This window comes from Drosophila teissieri, chromosome X (genome assembly GCF_016746235.2).
Source record: "Drosophila teissieri strain GT53w chromosome X, Prin_Dtei_1.1, whole genome shotgun sequence".
NCBI classification, from domain to species: domain Eukaryota; kingdom Metazoa; phylum Arthropoda; class Insecta; order Diptera; family Drosophilidae; genus Drosophila; species Drosophila teissieri.
The window spans coordinates 8,930,479-8,946,203 of NC_053034.1; the positions used below are offsets into that span (position 1 = coordinate 8,930,479).

A 15,725-nucleotide genomic window follows, 5' to 3' on the forward strand; every position below is an offset into this window, starting at 1 on the left:
TACGAAACCATTTCAAAACAACGAAAAAAATAAAGATAAAAATGCAGTTTAGATATGGAAAGTCGTACGGTAGTAAAAAAATGCATAACCAATTTAGCTCATTTAAAAATACTTTTATGTACGTAATTATATTTTTCCGCCTTATTAAATTTCCCCGGAGTTGACAATTTATATAATGCTTTTCCTTGCCTTTGCTTTTCTGCTGTTCGAGTGCATTTCATCTTTGACCCCAACTTTTGCGTTTTGTTTTTTTTTTTGCATTGGATTTTCCTCTTTTGTTTTCCCATTTTCTCTGTGCCATTTTCTCATTTCGCTTTTTTTGCAACATTTTTTTTTTTTTGGTTTTTTCTTCTTCGTTTTTTTCTATTTTTTTTTTGCAATTTTGTGCGCCTAAGCTTGGCGTGCGTGAGCTTTTGTGTGTGAAAACAGGTTTCACTGATTTTCAATTTCAATTGTCTAATACTGCCAGGGCATCTGTGTGTGTGTGTGTCTGTGTGTTTGTGTGTGTGTGTGCGTGCGTGTGTACTTTTTTGTGCCATTTTTATTTGCTCACATTAGCAATTTCTTTTGTTGACTCGTTGGCATCGTCGGGCCTACTCCTCGCTCTGACCTAACCACCCACCGCCCACCGCCCACCACCCACTCTTATTGTTATTGTGTCTGCCAACCGCCAATAGGTGAAGCACCCCACCACCCACCACCCCCCGGGTTTCGCTTTTCTGAGACGATGTGCGTGATTTTCCACTTGTACGAGTATGTGCCGCCATCTCCGATCTCCAATCTCCCAACTCCCCAAAACCAAAACTAAGCCCAACCCGCCCGTATCATGATCTCAGCCAGCTATTGTGTGTGATTGTTGCTCACTTTTTTATATTTTTTATTTATAATACTTCACTTTTTTCTCTCCCTGTATCGCGCTCCATCATATTTTGCTCGGCTTTCGCTTCACCAAGCAATTCATTTGTGCTTTAATTCACTGTAATCTGCTCAATGTTCTATTTGCTTCCTCTTCCACTTTCGATGCCAAGTCGGAGTCTTCAAATCGTATTAAAAAATAATAATAGTCGCTAGAGAAATTACTGCAAAAGGAGTTGCATAATAGCTGATTAGTGAAGAAAGTATAAAAACATTTAAAAATATAATCACAATGAAAGTGTCTGGGAAATCAGAATACTCAAAATCTCACATTACGAAAAGTTATTTATTTAAAATTATTTTATTATTATTGATTTTCCAGGGAATTTGCAAGCATATTGCTATAGAAAATTCTTGATTAACAACTTACTTACAAACTAATATCACTGCACTAAATAATTGGAAAATAGTCTGGAAAAACATTTTGCTAACTTTTCTCCCACCATTTTCTCGTTGCAGGATTGCAGTGCACAAAAAGAAAAATAAAAGGAAGCTCAGTGAAAAACTGCAAGGGATATGCAATTTCCATATCAAACGAAAGAGCCAACAACAACATCTCCGTCTCCCTCACACAATATTAATTTTTATTTTTCAAGTGTCTGAAGTACAACAATCGACAAAAAAAACGAGAAAAAAAACCGAAGAAAAATTGCATAAAAATAAATACGAAAAAGAAAATCGCGGGGAAAAGGAGAAAAGTTTAAAGACGCCGAAGGCAAAAGTTCACATAAAGCAGCCGAAAAAAGTTTTTCAATTATTGTAAAAAGTGTTAAAAAGATAGGGCCAAAGAGAGAGAGAGAGAGAGAGAGAGAGGGAGAGAGGTGGCTGGAGTGCGAGCGAGACAGCCAGCAATTATCTTTCATAAGCAAAAAAGTTTAGCAGGCAAAAGAGCAAACGGAATAAGACGAGCGGGCAAAGGAGGGGGGAGGAGTTTAATTTAATTAATTGCCCTCTCAAGTGCCCTAATAATAAATTAGAAATATTAAACGCGTTAATTTTCCGCTTATTTCATTTAAAGCAGCCCACCAAACACAAAAATAAATAACCAACAAAAGTGAAAAGCAACATAGCCCCAGGAGCCAGAGGGCAACCCTAAAAAGACAGAAGTGCGGCGGCCAGAAAGAAGAGGTCACCAGCGAAGGGTCACCGAAAAAAAACCGAAACGAATCAAAAACCCAAAAAAAAATAAAACCCCCAAATTCAAATCGAGAATTACCACAAAGAACAACCAACAGAGAAAAGGAGAAAGGAGAAAGGAGCGGCGTAGCGCAACCGACGAACCAAAAATGAATCCGACGCCCGTGGGCATTGGATTCGGATTTGGTCGCAAGCCGCCCAGCAAGGCCAGAATGCGTTCTCGCTGGCGACCACCGTCGGCGACAACCCTGCTGACCCCGTCTGACCCCCCCGCCGAGGGCGACAGCCGCCACACTGTGGCCGCTGCCGATCCGCTGCTCACCATTGACCCATCAACAGCAGCCACGCCCATCGGCGACCGCCATCCACAGCACCACAGCAGCAGCAGTTGCACCATCGATCGGAGGCTGCAGCAGTTGGAGCAGCAGCCGCACCACCAACCACAGCAGCACCGCCAGCAACGCGGCCAGTTGACAACCCTGGCGCTGCTGCTACTGGCCCTTGTGGCCATCAGCAACCTGGAAACCCTGCTCGCCGTGCGCACCGAAGGACCGCGCAACCGCCACGGATCTCAAGGTGAGTTTCTTATTTTAAATCTAAACTTAATGTGCTCATGACTTTAAAATCAAACATCGCATTCAAAACTATGGCAATCATTTGCGTGTAAAAACTAAGAAAAAATCAATTTATATTTATTCCCATTTGTTACTTAAATTGGGTTTGCTGTACTGCCATTTATTTATGCATAAATGCGCTTTAATTTATAATTCCAAACCCATCCTTGGGCCGCTCATGAAAATGTCATTGATCCCCATGCTTTGAGTGCCGAATGCGCATTCCTCATCCTGGAATTTCCCAGCATGTTTGACTTATAAATTAGGTGGACTTTGTGACTTTTTCCGCCCCCTAAAACCGCCGCGGCCTGTGGAAATTGCATTTCCTTAATGTGCTGCTGCCGCCTCCATATATTGATTAGCACTTCACACCAGCAAATTAATGCACAAAGCGGTCTGTTTGTGTGTGCTCCAGTGTGTGTGCGTGTGTGTGTGCTCGAGTGTGTGTGGCGGTAACTGCTCGTGTCACTTGAAAATCTTGCCCGCAGCATGACCAACATTTCATCCCACACACACACCCATACCCCTCGCTTTCCACAACGAAAATTATGAATGCCACAAGGCGGGGGGTGTGGCCACCCCCGGGAAGACAATCGAAAGAAATCAGAGTCAGGCCGCAAAGCCAAACCAAATGTACACAAAAAGATTCCGCCGGGCGGCGCGAAACGAAAAATTAAGAAAATTACAAAAATCGTTACACACCGAAAACAAAAGCCAGACAACAGCAAGAAAAAATGAGAGTTTAAGTAAAAAATGAGGCAAAAAAAAACAAAAATGAAAAACAAGTCGAGAGTGAGAGCAAAAGCAAAAGCAAAAGCATATCCCCCACCGCATTACCCGCAAATTCTTTGCGGCCAGTTGATGGGGCAAAAGTGCGCCAAGTCGGTGGCTTTAGCTTTTTGATTTTGGCAGCCAAATTACAGGGTATCTATCGGAGAAGGAATATTATCGTCTTTTAAGTTCCGGGTCGTATTGCTCTCTAGAAACTTACAGCTAATTGCTTAGATTTTACTGCGAATTTATGTGTTTGAAATAAGTTTATAGGCAAATAAATCGAGTGACGAATGTAATGAGGCTTATATTTCATCCGCATAGATTTAGCTATAAATTTATAATTTATAATTTTGCAACAATTTATACCAAACGGGTAACAGGTCACCACATGCAGATAATTTATCAACATTTTTATTGGCCCTTTCTACGAATATTTGTTTAGATCCGCTTTACAATGTATTCACAGCTGTCGCTGTAAAATATCCAAATGCAAAGCCTCATAAAAGTCAGATAATCACTTATATTCAAGTACGGGGTATTCCCCATTCGTTACGGCGACTATAATAAGCACTTGTCTATATGGTTGTTATTGGCGTTGTTGTTGCTGTTGCCAGTGCTGCCAGAAATTATGAATCAGGAAGTCTTAATAAGCGCAATTTCAAGTCGTTAGTCACACAAAGTAGAAAAAATGCTGCAAGCTCTCGAGCCACGTCTTTGCCACTGCCCCGGATTCTTATACTCTTATATTTCTACATTCTTCTTTTTTCTTCTCTCACACGAACTCACATCGCACTATTAGCGCCTGTATCTGTACATATATATATATATCTACATATATATTTATGAAGGGGGATGGAAGGAAGGAATACCATACTTTATATATGGGGGCGGTCATTTTGCAGTCGTTTTTGTTGCTGTGTTCCTGTGCTGCCGTTGATTTTAATTAAGTGAAACGTTTTAATGTGCGCCACAGATTTTCAGATTTTCTGCCCTTGATGCAGGCTGTTCGGGAATGGGAATGGGAATGGACTTTCATGGGCAAACTACAGCGAGTGTTCACTGTGTCGGTGTGTAGAAGAGAAGGAAGAGAAATGTGTAAACAGTAAATGTCAAGACAAGCGATCAAATTGCTTATTAAAGCAAATGAAAAACGAGCTGGAAAATGAGTGGCGAGTGGTGAATATTGATGCTGGACTTGGAGGGGGGGTGTGGGTGTGATAACGCTGATAAATGTCCAAGCAAGCGCTATTTTAAGCCTAACTGTGATGTTACTTTGGGCAGCGGAAAACGCATATAAACCCACGGGAATTAAGCAAATGTCAAACAATTCACAAGATAATCCGTTAAAAAGAAACGAAACATTTGTCGACGCTTTCAGCCGCCTGTCAGCCAGTTGCCAGTTGTCAGTTTTATGCTTTATGATTTGCTGCTAACCAAATCGATTATTGTGGCAAAAGCGTTTAAATATTCATATTCGGGAGTTGCCCCTATAAACTTGATTTATTTATATATATTTTTGTATATTTTCTGCGGAATATTTTAATGGTTTAATGTCCAAGTTCAATTCATATGGCGGATATGACGAACCCTTTCTCGCTTCTTTCACTTTCCTCAATTTGTGTCTTCCTCTCCGATAAAGCGGCTATATATCCAAACTTACATATACATACATATATGTATGGTATGGTATACATCAAAGATATATCACTGGCAGAGCCAACAATTGCAATACAAAGTCATTTAATGCAATTTGCTGATTGCGCTTGATGTTGCTGCAGTTGCTGTTGCAGTTGCAGTTGCTGCTGCAGTTGCAGTTGCTGCCGATGTTGTTGCTCGTGTCGTTCTTGTTGCTGATGTACCTTTTGACATTTGAGCAGCGCTGTTTGCTGCTTTCTGCTTGCTGCTGACAATGCAACTCTCCCACAGTGTGACGCACACTTCCGTGTCCCCCAGAGTTGCCCCTAAAAATCGCCTGCAGTAGTTGCATTCAAAGAGCAAAAGCCAAAGGCTGAAGAAATGGCTTTAATGGCATTTAATAAACATGGCACAAACGACGTTTGCCAGCCAGCCAGCCAGCCAGAAGAGGCAGTTGCAAGTGGGGGGTCGTTGCAAAAGAAGGGAGCCTCATAACAGCCGACAACCGGATTCAAATTCCAGTTTCAATATGACGCCGCTGTTGCTGCTGCTTCTGCTGCTGCTGCTGCTGCTGTTGCTGCTTTTGATGATGAGCCAGCGAGAGAATGCCGCATTTTGAAGGAGTCGCTTGCCCCATCATCATAATCATCATCGTAATCAGCGCCATGATCAGCACCATCCTCATCCTCACCATCGCCATTGCCATCATCAGCATTATGATTATGCATTATCATTATCGCGAATGTGCTAGTTACAGAGTGACACCCATTTCAATGCAATGAAATGCAATGCAACGCGTTGCAAGCAGCAAGCAATGCAGTTGACAAAGTTGATACCCTGTGATTTGGGCTGGCTAAGAGTGTGAATTGTGTTGCATCAACTTGAAATATATTTCCTAATTTGTTCAAACATTGTAATTAAGGAGATTTACTGTTAATTGCGCAAAAAGCTGACTAAAAATCACAAGTACATAAATCCTTAATCAAGAGCATATACCATTCGCTTATCCTTGAAACTCGCAGCTGCAGCATGTTTTTGGCCGCTTGTTGCTGTTGTCATTTGGCCTTTAATCACAGACGACGGCAGCAACATCAGCTGCAGTGGCAGCAACAACAACAACACAAGCAACACAAGCAACATCAGCGGCAACCGCAGCATCAGCTTCTTCTTTCCACTCACCAATACACAAAGGCAGTTGGCCAGTGGGTGGCTGTTGACCGCAAAGTTAATTGCAGTGTGTGTTGCAGTTGCCTTTTGTTGTTGCTGCTGCTGCTGTTGCTGTTGCTGCTGTTGCCGCTTCTGCTGCAGTTGCTTCTGCCGCCTGACGCTGCTGCTGTTGCGGTCGCTTGGCCCGTTGCGGGCAAATAACTTTGCTAATACTTTGACCAACCCAAAAGGCTCTTGGCAAACTTTGCCACCAAAGGCAAACACACACCAGCTTACACTGCAAAAAAGTGGAAATCGGAAAAGGTCGAAATACATTAAAGTGATAAAAAATATAACATTTATTTTATTAAAACCACATAGTTAAAAAGAGATTTTCTTTGATTTTCTATGCATATGATGCAGTATGTTTTCTAATTATTAATAATACATCCTCGAATTTAGTGCATTACCTCACCTATTATGCTGACCGCGACTGTCGACTTTCGCCCAAGCATTTGGCAAATGTTCAATGCGCAACTGTCGCGGGGCCATTTAAATTGCATGCCAATGCCAATAAATATGCTCGTTGGTGTAGATTCCCGGCCTCCAGCGATCTGGGTTGCCAAGGCGATCTGAAACTGAAATCCCCAGGCCCAGTCGGTTTCTAGGCAAATCTAGCGGCTTTTGCGCTACCCTCTCCTCTTCTTTTGGCCCTCTTGCCGCCGAGTTGACAAGCTCAGGTGAAAACCAGTTCAAACTGCAATCTCCGTTGCAGTTGCATTCGCAGTCGCTGCCTCACGCTTGACTGCCTTGTTTTTTTGCCTCTTTTTTGTTTTTTTTTTTTCTGGCTAGCCGGCCGGCTCTAATTGTTGCTGCGGCAACCAGGGTTGCCAACTAGACAAAATAAATATTGTGGCAAATATATGTAAATTTCTTTTACATTTAGTTGTTACTTAACTGAAGTTGCTAAGTAGTTAAGCAAACATATTTGTGTGCAATTCTCATAATTATTTCTATTATCAATATTAAGTTCGCAGCTTGAATCGTTTGATTTGAAAATACAGTTCATCTAAAATAAAACATAATTATTAAATGAATACACAAATGCATCTGGAAATCAGTTAGGTTGATTTATCCAGTTTGTTTTTAGTTTTTTCATCACGATTTTGTGTTTTTGTTGCATACCTCTTCCTCTTTCGTCTGCCTTCGCATACTGAGAAAGAGAGAGAGAGGGAGAGACTGAGATGATCGCCGGTAATAACATCATAGGTCAGCCGGTCGCTTTTTGGTTTTTGTTATTCTCTTTATTTTAATTTTATTGTGTCTGCCCCCTCCCCCGCCTTCGGTTTCCCACAAGAGGTATTTTTCAGCTATAAACAATTTTTTTTTTACATTTTATTGTTGTTTTTGCTCTTCACTCACTCTCATTGTCTTTGTTGTTGGTTTTGTTGTTGATTTCTTTATTGCTCGCCGTTTTGTTGTTGCCTTTTGCTGTGTATTTCTTTCTTTCATATATTTATTTTCATCTTGCCTCTCTGTCGCGCCCCGCCTCGCTGCGTCTCCCTTCCACTCACGTGCAGCATTCGGTGCCAGGCACCGGCGATCACCGTTTCAACAACAACAGCAACAACAAGGGCAACAATGACAGCAACAACCATTACAACAACAGACAGACAGACAGCAAAACACACAGTCAAACAAACACACACAATCGGTGCTCTCAGTGCAAGTGCACTGTCTTCACACAAGAGAGCAGAGAGAGAGAGAGAGAGAGAGCGGTTGCGAAGGAGGTGGGAACTGAAGGAGAGTAAAGAGGGACTAGAGTGGACCAAAAGAGTGCAAGTTGGCAGAACTCGTATAATTTAAAATAATATTAGTCATTATAAAAGCTATTTCAAATCATATGAAAGTAAACAATTTCAGCAGCGGCAACACTGCGTATTAAATTACTCATACGCAGTGTTGGCATAGTGCCAAAGCTTCGTAAAACAAAGACAGTTTTTAATTTTAAATATCCTTATATTCAATAAGTAACGCACAACTGGTACACCCTGTTAGATAGTCCACACAGAAGTATTATAAGAATGCGCAGATTAAAAGTAGATAACTTGCAAGCGAAATCTCGTCATCGTTGTGCAATTTAGTTGCAGAGGCATTTGGATGCGCTTATTAACAAGTATAATGCTATGATGCGGATCTATTGATAGGGAATCGAAATAACAAAGTAAACGGGTTTTTTCATATCAAACGTATTCAAGAATAAACAAGCATTTCGAATCGGTATACGGAAGTGAGAACAAAAGGATAAAAAAGTGAAAAACTAGCAAGTGCCCATTTTGGCTCATTTCAGTGAATAACGGTTAAGATGTACATACATATGCAAGTATACAACTAAACGTTAAGATGAGTTATCAACAGTATTCCTTCAGGTATGTACATATGTACACAGATACTTATTTTTTCTATTTTTCATTTTACCAACCGTTTCAAGTTAGATTTTAGCCAATTTACGTACTTTTGGCCAGCAGTTTATTCCCCCGAACGCTTTTGCGATTCATTTTCTCAGCATTTTCAACGATTCATTTGAGACTTTAATTGCAAAGCATTCAAATCCCAACCAATTAAGCCCTAGTCAAAGTGAATGAAATGAAAATTCCGGGTAACCGACGGCGTAAAATGAAAACTCGTTTTAAATTCTCCTTTTCAATTTGGCCAGAGATTAAGTTACCTATTTATTAGTTTATTTGTTTCGGCTTTTAGAGGCGAGTGGGATTTTTCCAAATTGTTGCACAAAGTTCACTTAATTTGTGTGCGGCTCATAAATTCTTTACGAAATATTTTCGGTTTGCTTTTGGCCTGGCCTGGTTTTTTTTTTCCACATTTACGAGTGTGTGTGTGCAGCGCATCTAAATGGAAAATTTTCTTTAATTTTTTTTATTTTTATTTTTTGCGCAGCAGTCTGTTGGTTTTGTTAACATTTTTGTTGTCGTATACTATTTTGTCATTTGGGGGGAACACCTGCAAACGATTTTGAATTTTGTAGTTTCACTGCATTTAATTTAAATAAATACTGCATTCGGATCGATAACGTTTCAATTATGGCAGATGCAAAGGGGAAAAGAAGCCAAAACACGTGGGTATTAACGTTTTTGGCAACACCGGATATCAACCACATGGCCATTGGCCATGCAATTTTAAACATTTTTTCCATCAATTTTCCAATCATTTTTCCGCATTTGTTGGTCGCAGCAATTCCCTTCTAATTGACAAGCAAATCGTCCTCGACTTCAAGTCGATTCTTGTCTGTGTGCATATATGTATGTATATATATTTATACATACATATTTCAACGGAACGAATCCATTCGCAAAACGTTGTAATAATAAATAAATACTTGGAATCGCATTACAGTCTCCATCGACGACCACAAAAGCGAAAGCCAGACGAGCACAATAACGAAACATGTTTAATAAATAAATAAATGAGTCGACTAATCAAACAGTGAAGTCGGGCAACTCGGGATGAAAGCCATAAATGTTCTGCTCGCAATTATATATTAATATATTTATACTCGATTATTACGCAATCCGGATTGCCTTCAGATTTGAGGAAGCACTGTGAACTTTAAGTAGGATTTCAATTATGGCTTGACTTGCTTAGGAACATCATTCCCATTGGTATTGTAATTGTAAATACATAATGAGGACTTTAAATAAAACGTTTTTTTTAAGTTTGACCTTGCTTTGTTTGCATCAGTGGTTATAGTAGAAAAACAACTGGCTTGTTTAGCTGCGTACTATTTTAATTGAAATTTAAACACATTTTTGGCACTTTTCGTTAAACTTTCTCCGGCGCGGGGTGGAAAATGGGCGGAAAAGCGAGGGTTTAATTCAACGCATAGACTCTGTCTATATGCAAACAATATGGCCACATGCCCTCACATACATTTGCTGCCCTCACACACACACACACACACACTACCCACCCACTACACACACACGCGCGCACACACTGCCAAAAGTCGCATATTTTATGCATTCTAACTGTGCTTTCTAATGCCTGCCCTCGCTGTGCACTAGTATGTGTGTGTGTGTGTGTGCATAGGTGTGCCGGCTGGCAAAGTTAATTGTTTTTGAATAATTAATTACACACAGCGCGCGGTAAGAACAGCAACAACAACGCGAATTTATGTAACCAACAATGATGATACAAAAATGGGAGTGGCTAAAGGGCGTAAAGGGGGGGATGGATGATTCTATATAACCCCCCCTTCCCCACCCACCCCTGCCACCGAAAAAATAAAACAAAAATTTACAGACAACAACAGGCTAACGATAGTAAGCCACCATCAATGTCAATAATGAGGTTTTGATTGGAGTTTTGATGGACATTTTTCAATTGGAAAGTTTTCGTCATAATCGATAAACATATTGAAAAGTCGGATGGATATTAAAGGGCGCTTTTAATGTAATATTATTAAAAATAAGTAATTACATGTGAAGCTTCTTTAAGCTTCAATTGAGCGACACATGCTGATCTCATACGCTATATAGTATTATATTTCAATTATTACGTGTAAAACTTTGGGTTTTGAGCCACTGAAATGAAAATATTAAATACATGTTTTACATATGTAACAAACTCTTGAGACCTTTTTGCATTTTTGCATTTTAATTGATAGCAACCCGGTTAAGCCAGCACTCGCGACCCTTTGCTTTGATATTCCGCCATATCCCCAAACATTATTAAGTTTTAAAATATTCCCTTTCATGTTCCTGCACAGTATATGTATATACAATATATATATTTTTTTTACGTTTATTGCCGCTGGGCGCTGAGCAAATAGTTTGGGGGAAAGCCTTTGGGGCAAAAGTATGGGGGATTAAATCGATTTTCACTCTCCCACTCCGGGCTTTCGTTGTTTATTATTATTTTTTAATCAACCATTAAATTGGGTCCTGTGCCTGTGCCCAAAATGCAGCGAATTTAATTTGCCAAAAAATACTGCGGGTTTTTCCCCACCAATTTTTTGTCGTGTGATCATTTTAGGGACGAATGAAGAGTGAGTTGGCCGTGCAGTTTTCCATCTATTAATTGGGCACAAATGGAAAATTGATTAGCGACAGTCGGCTATTGAAACACCTGTGGATTTCCTTTTGTATAGATTTTGATTTTATATATTTATAGCCTTTATTTTATGTCGCAATCAATCTAACGGATCAATTATATATGTATTCATGCTTGTTATTTTAAAGTAAGTGACGTTTCATAGATGTCAGGTCAACTATTTTGAAATGGCTGAAATGTCACGTACTATAATTAGGTTTTCTTGATGTTTGTTTATTAAATGTACTTACATATGTATATACATTTGTTCAATCACTTTTCAAATGCAGTTTGACAGCTTTCAAACGTTTTTTGCATTTTTCCCGTAACGCACTGTATGCCAAACAGCAGCAAAATTAATTGAATGGCACAATTTTCTGGGTGAAAAGCGCAAAAAAAAAAAGCTGCCAATCCATAGGCATCAGCACCCGTGTACTTTTTGGTCGAGAGGAAAAACCATTTTGGGCCGTGATTTTTTATGATTACTTTTTCGCATCTCTTTTTCTTATTTTTATTTTTATTTTCATTTTTATTTTCGTTTTTTATTCGGGTTGCATAAACGAATTTGCATCGTCGAGGCGCTGAAATAAATGCGAGAATTTATACATTTAACGGCTTTTTTGCATCTCCTCCGAAACGGATCGGCCACGCCCCCTGCGCCTCTTAATGCTCTTAGCGGTGTCAGCGCCAAAAAAAAAAATTAAAAATAAAAAAAGGAGACCCCACGAAATGCAAAAGCATAAAAAACACCAAATAGCTGGACGCAATTTAAATTTGCATACGAGTCGAATGGTGGTTACTTAAAAATTAAAATGGCAGCCGTTAGAACGACTTTTCCAACATAACTTGGGTAAAATGGTCATATAGGTAAAAGAATATCTGTTTTAGCAGCTTGTTACCCATGTTAACTATGCCTATCACTTTTTTGGCAAAAAATACTGATTATTTAGAACTTAAGGAGGGGTTCCTTATGAAAAGTTGCCCAAGTTTTCCATACGCTTCTTGAAATCACAAAGGACACCAATGATTCGTCAGTGGAATTTCATGTTTTTTGTCCATGTTTTCCTAAAAGCTTTTCTTCAAAAGTGCCTTTATAAATGCAATGAAGGGACTCTCTGTTGCTGTATTGAATTAGTGCTGTGCCCCACTGCAATCGCTTGATTAGCTCCTAAAAAAAAACAGGAAAAAAACCCAGGCAACAAATAGGGGGCGGCAGTAGGTGGGCGTGGCACTGAGGTGTTGTGGCATGCCAGCAATATTTGTTTGTCGCAGTCACAGGAGGGGACAAGTCAATGACCATAAAAGTCAACACTCGGTTGGCACACGCAATGCGCAAGAGAGATGGCATGCTATGCAGCGAAAGAGAGAGAGGATGCGAGTGGAGTGTAGTGGAGTGGAGTGGCGACATCTAGCGGCGGCATTTTCGCCTTCCGGCCAAACCTGAAAACACACACAAAAAAGGAATAGTAAAAGAGGGTACAACTTAGCAATGCAAATTTGGAGTAGCTCCAGTCGTTTCCTCTCTCGCCCGACATGTGACACATTTAAACTGAGTGCAGTTTAGTTAGTCAAGGTGTGTGCACTGCAAGAAAAAACATCCAAAAGCTTTAGGAAGCATTTGTACTGCATCTCACTTAAATGCAGCCATTAAAACCTGCAGATCTCAGTGTAGTCGACATTCAAATGGCGGACGAACAAAAAAACCAAAAAAAAAAGTGTGCAACAGCCAAGAGATGATAATGATGATGGCAGAAAACCAGTTGCTCCGTTAAAGCCTGGCCATAACCATTAGCCAGCTTCATTCACAGATTCCAAAGGCACACACATATGTACATATGTATGTACGAGCGATGGTTGGATGGATGAGATGGAATCTCTGTGGCACGCCGGGTTTGTTGCAGAAAACTAGCTGTAGCTGTTGCTGTATGTTATGGTATATGGATGGCAACCATGTGCTATAGGCCAAAGCTCTTGACCAACTCCGCAAAGACCTTCTGCAGCATGTGGAGAACCCAGCCTCGGTGTTGCTCAATTACAGATTCGGGGCTGCCAAATGCAAAATGCTGAATGCAAAATGCCAATTGCAAAATGCCAAAGCCCCTGTGGGGAAGTCTATTGCACAATTGCCCAGCACTTGTGTGCATAAATGTTCTGCTATTGAAATCTATTAGGTCAATCTATGAGAGCCCCATTAAAAATCCCATTTTTCTTGTAAATTTGCCCCTTTACCCTCTTTTTTCCGGACAAATTGCTAAACTCTGTAGTTTTTTTGTGACGCCAGCAAAGTTTTTAATTACTTGCGAGACTTTGGATTGAAAAATCCCCCTTTTCCGGGGAAGCCACTTCAATGATTGATTACACACTGATAGCCCAGTCAAGGTGACTTCGGGATATCATCTTGCACTTCATCTGCCACTTATTCTCCACGCTTCTATTGCAACTTCATCCTCTGGCCGGGATTTCAACTTGCTCCTCCTTGGCTGGCCATCGCATGGAGGATGACTACCCCTCCTGTCCCTCCCCCTCTCCCGTCGCTGTAGTCCCTTAAGTATCTTCAGTGTTTATAAATTAACTTGGCTTCACATTCCATCCGATGCAGTCGCCATCACCTTTGCCTTCACTTTTATACTTTTGCCTCTGCCGTTGCCTTTGCCTTCGTTGGTAGTTTTACCTTGCAGAGAAAACACGCGAAACCCACCGTTAATCACCTGCCACCCTCGCAGCCCCACCGCCCCCATCAATGGCACGCCCCCTTTTTGCTACAGCTGCTCCAGTTACCTTTGGGCCACCCAAGAACAAAGAGGGTATTACAATTATGACCAGTAAAACGGCAGCGAGTGTGGGAGCCAATTAAATATAATATTACATTTCATTTAAACAAAGCTTGTATTCTTGCGCGACAAAAGGGGGCTGTAAATTAAATATTAAAGTCGTTTCATTTAGCAAAAATGTTAATGCATTTACAGGTAGTTCTCGTATTTAATTCAGTATGAATATACATTAATGCTAGAATTAATTAGTATTAACAAGTTATATGGTATTTATTAAAACTTATCTTTTTCTTGTCTTCTTTGCAGGTAATGACATTTTTTAAAACTATACAACAACTAAGAATCTTACACCATTGAAAGTAAGCATATAAAAATAGTTTATAATGATTATTGACAGCATTGACAGCATTAAATACCCAAAACACGCATGTAGTCATTTTATGATTGAACTTTAGGGTATCACAACTTCGAACCCAGCCGGGGGGAAATTCCAGATGGCTTTCCCATTTTTTTAGTCCGGGATTTGGGTTCGTTTGGTGGCGCTGCACTTGCCATCTGCCGCCCACTCATTAAGATTCTGTGCTGGAAGCTTCACGTCCGAGTTTTCCATCCTTTTTACACCCACCCACCCACTCACATTTTTTGTTGGGTTTTTTTTTTTTGTAAGCACTGGCACTTCCTTTTGACTTTGTTGCTGGAGTTGTTTTTCACAAAAATGTCCACTCAAATGGCGTTTAGCGTGCAATTATGAGCTTCTCTTCGCCTTCTGTTTTATTTCGCCTTTCCCCATTTATTTTGCTTAATTTTTTATGCTTAAGTACTGCCTAAATGAAGCTGGCGGTGAAAATTGGTGGCGCGATTAATGAAATGATAATGCCGAGCAACGATTTATGCATTTTTCATTATAATATTGTATAGGAATTCGAAAGCTGCGTGGAAAACAAAACGTGTTTCAGTCAGATAAAATCTAAAAATCTTTAGTACAGACTAATAACAATTCTCTACTCATTTAATTAATTACTATTTCAAAACCTTTCATTACTTTGCTAAGTTTGCTTGATTAAAGATCAAATGTGCAGGCTATTCTCTAGTCGAGTATTATACCTAATTTTCCGCATTTTCCTGTGCTTATTTTGGCGGCCGCCTCATCTGATTGTCTCTCATTTGCAATTGAGAATGTCACCCATTTCGTTTTTTTTTATATATTTTTTTTTTTGCTCTCATCTCAAAGCGAAAACTCCGGCTTTAATTGCTGTCACATTTTTTGTTTTCTATTTAATTTTTGTTCACTGTTTCCAGTGCTGTTGTTGTTTGCCTTTGTTTTGATTCCATTTCCCCCACATTTTTGGGGAGGTGGGGCGTTGGGAAAATAGGGGGCGGGGCCGGCATTGAGGCGGAACAAAGCTGACTTAATGACTCCGGCCGCCCGCAGATGTAAAAAACAACAAAAATGCCGGAATAAAAAGTATAAGTAGAAAGTACAAACAAAAAAAAAGCAGAAGCGGGCCAACAAAAGAAGAAACAAATTAAAAAATACTTTAAAAAATGCCACGGAATTTAAATCAAATGTAAGGCGGCTGCTTAAAGCCTAAATGATGATTTCGTTTGCTCCTTGAGAGTGTTGATA

At 40.1% G+C, this 15,725-nt stretch overlaps 1 protein-coding gene across 3 annotated transcripts in view; it reads left to right on the top strand.

Moving 5' to 3' along the window:
• The window catches only part of LOC122623957 (low-density lipoprotein receptor-related protein 2), a 142,760-nt gene that overhangs the window by 25,829 nt on the left and 101,206 nt on the right, over positions 1-15,725 (top strand). For 2 of the 3 annotated variants that reach the window (XM_043803362.1, XM_043803363.1), the window contains exon 2: positions 1,934-2,628. In XM_043803362.1, coding sequence (XP_043659297.1) covers positions 2,202-2,628 — 427 coding nt within the window. In that variant the 5' untranslated portion in view covers positions 1,934-2,201. The remainder of the gene's footprint in view (positions 1-1,933; positions 2,629-15,725) is intronic. The other variant, XM_043803361.1, reaches the window with a different exon arrangement.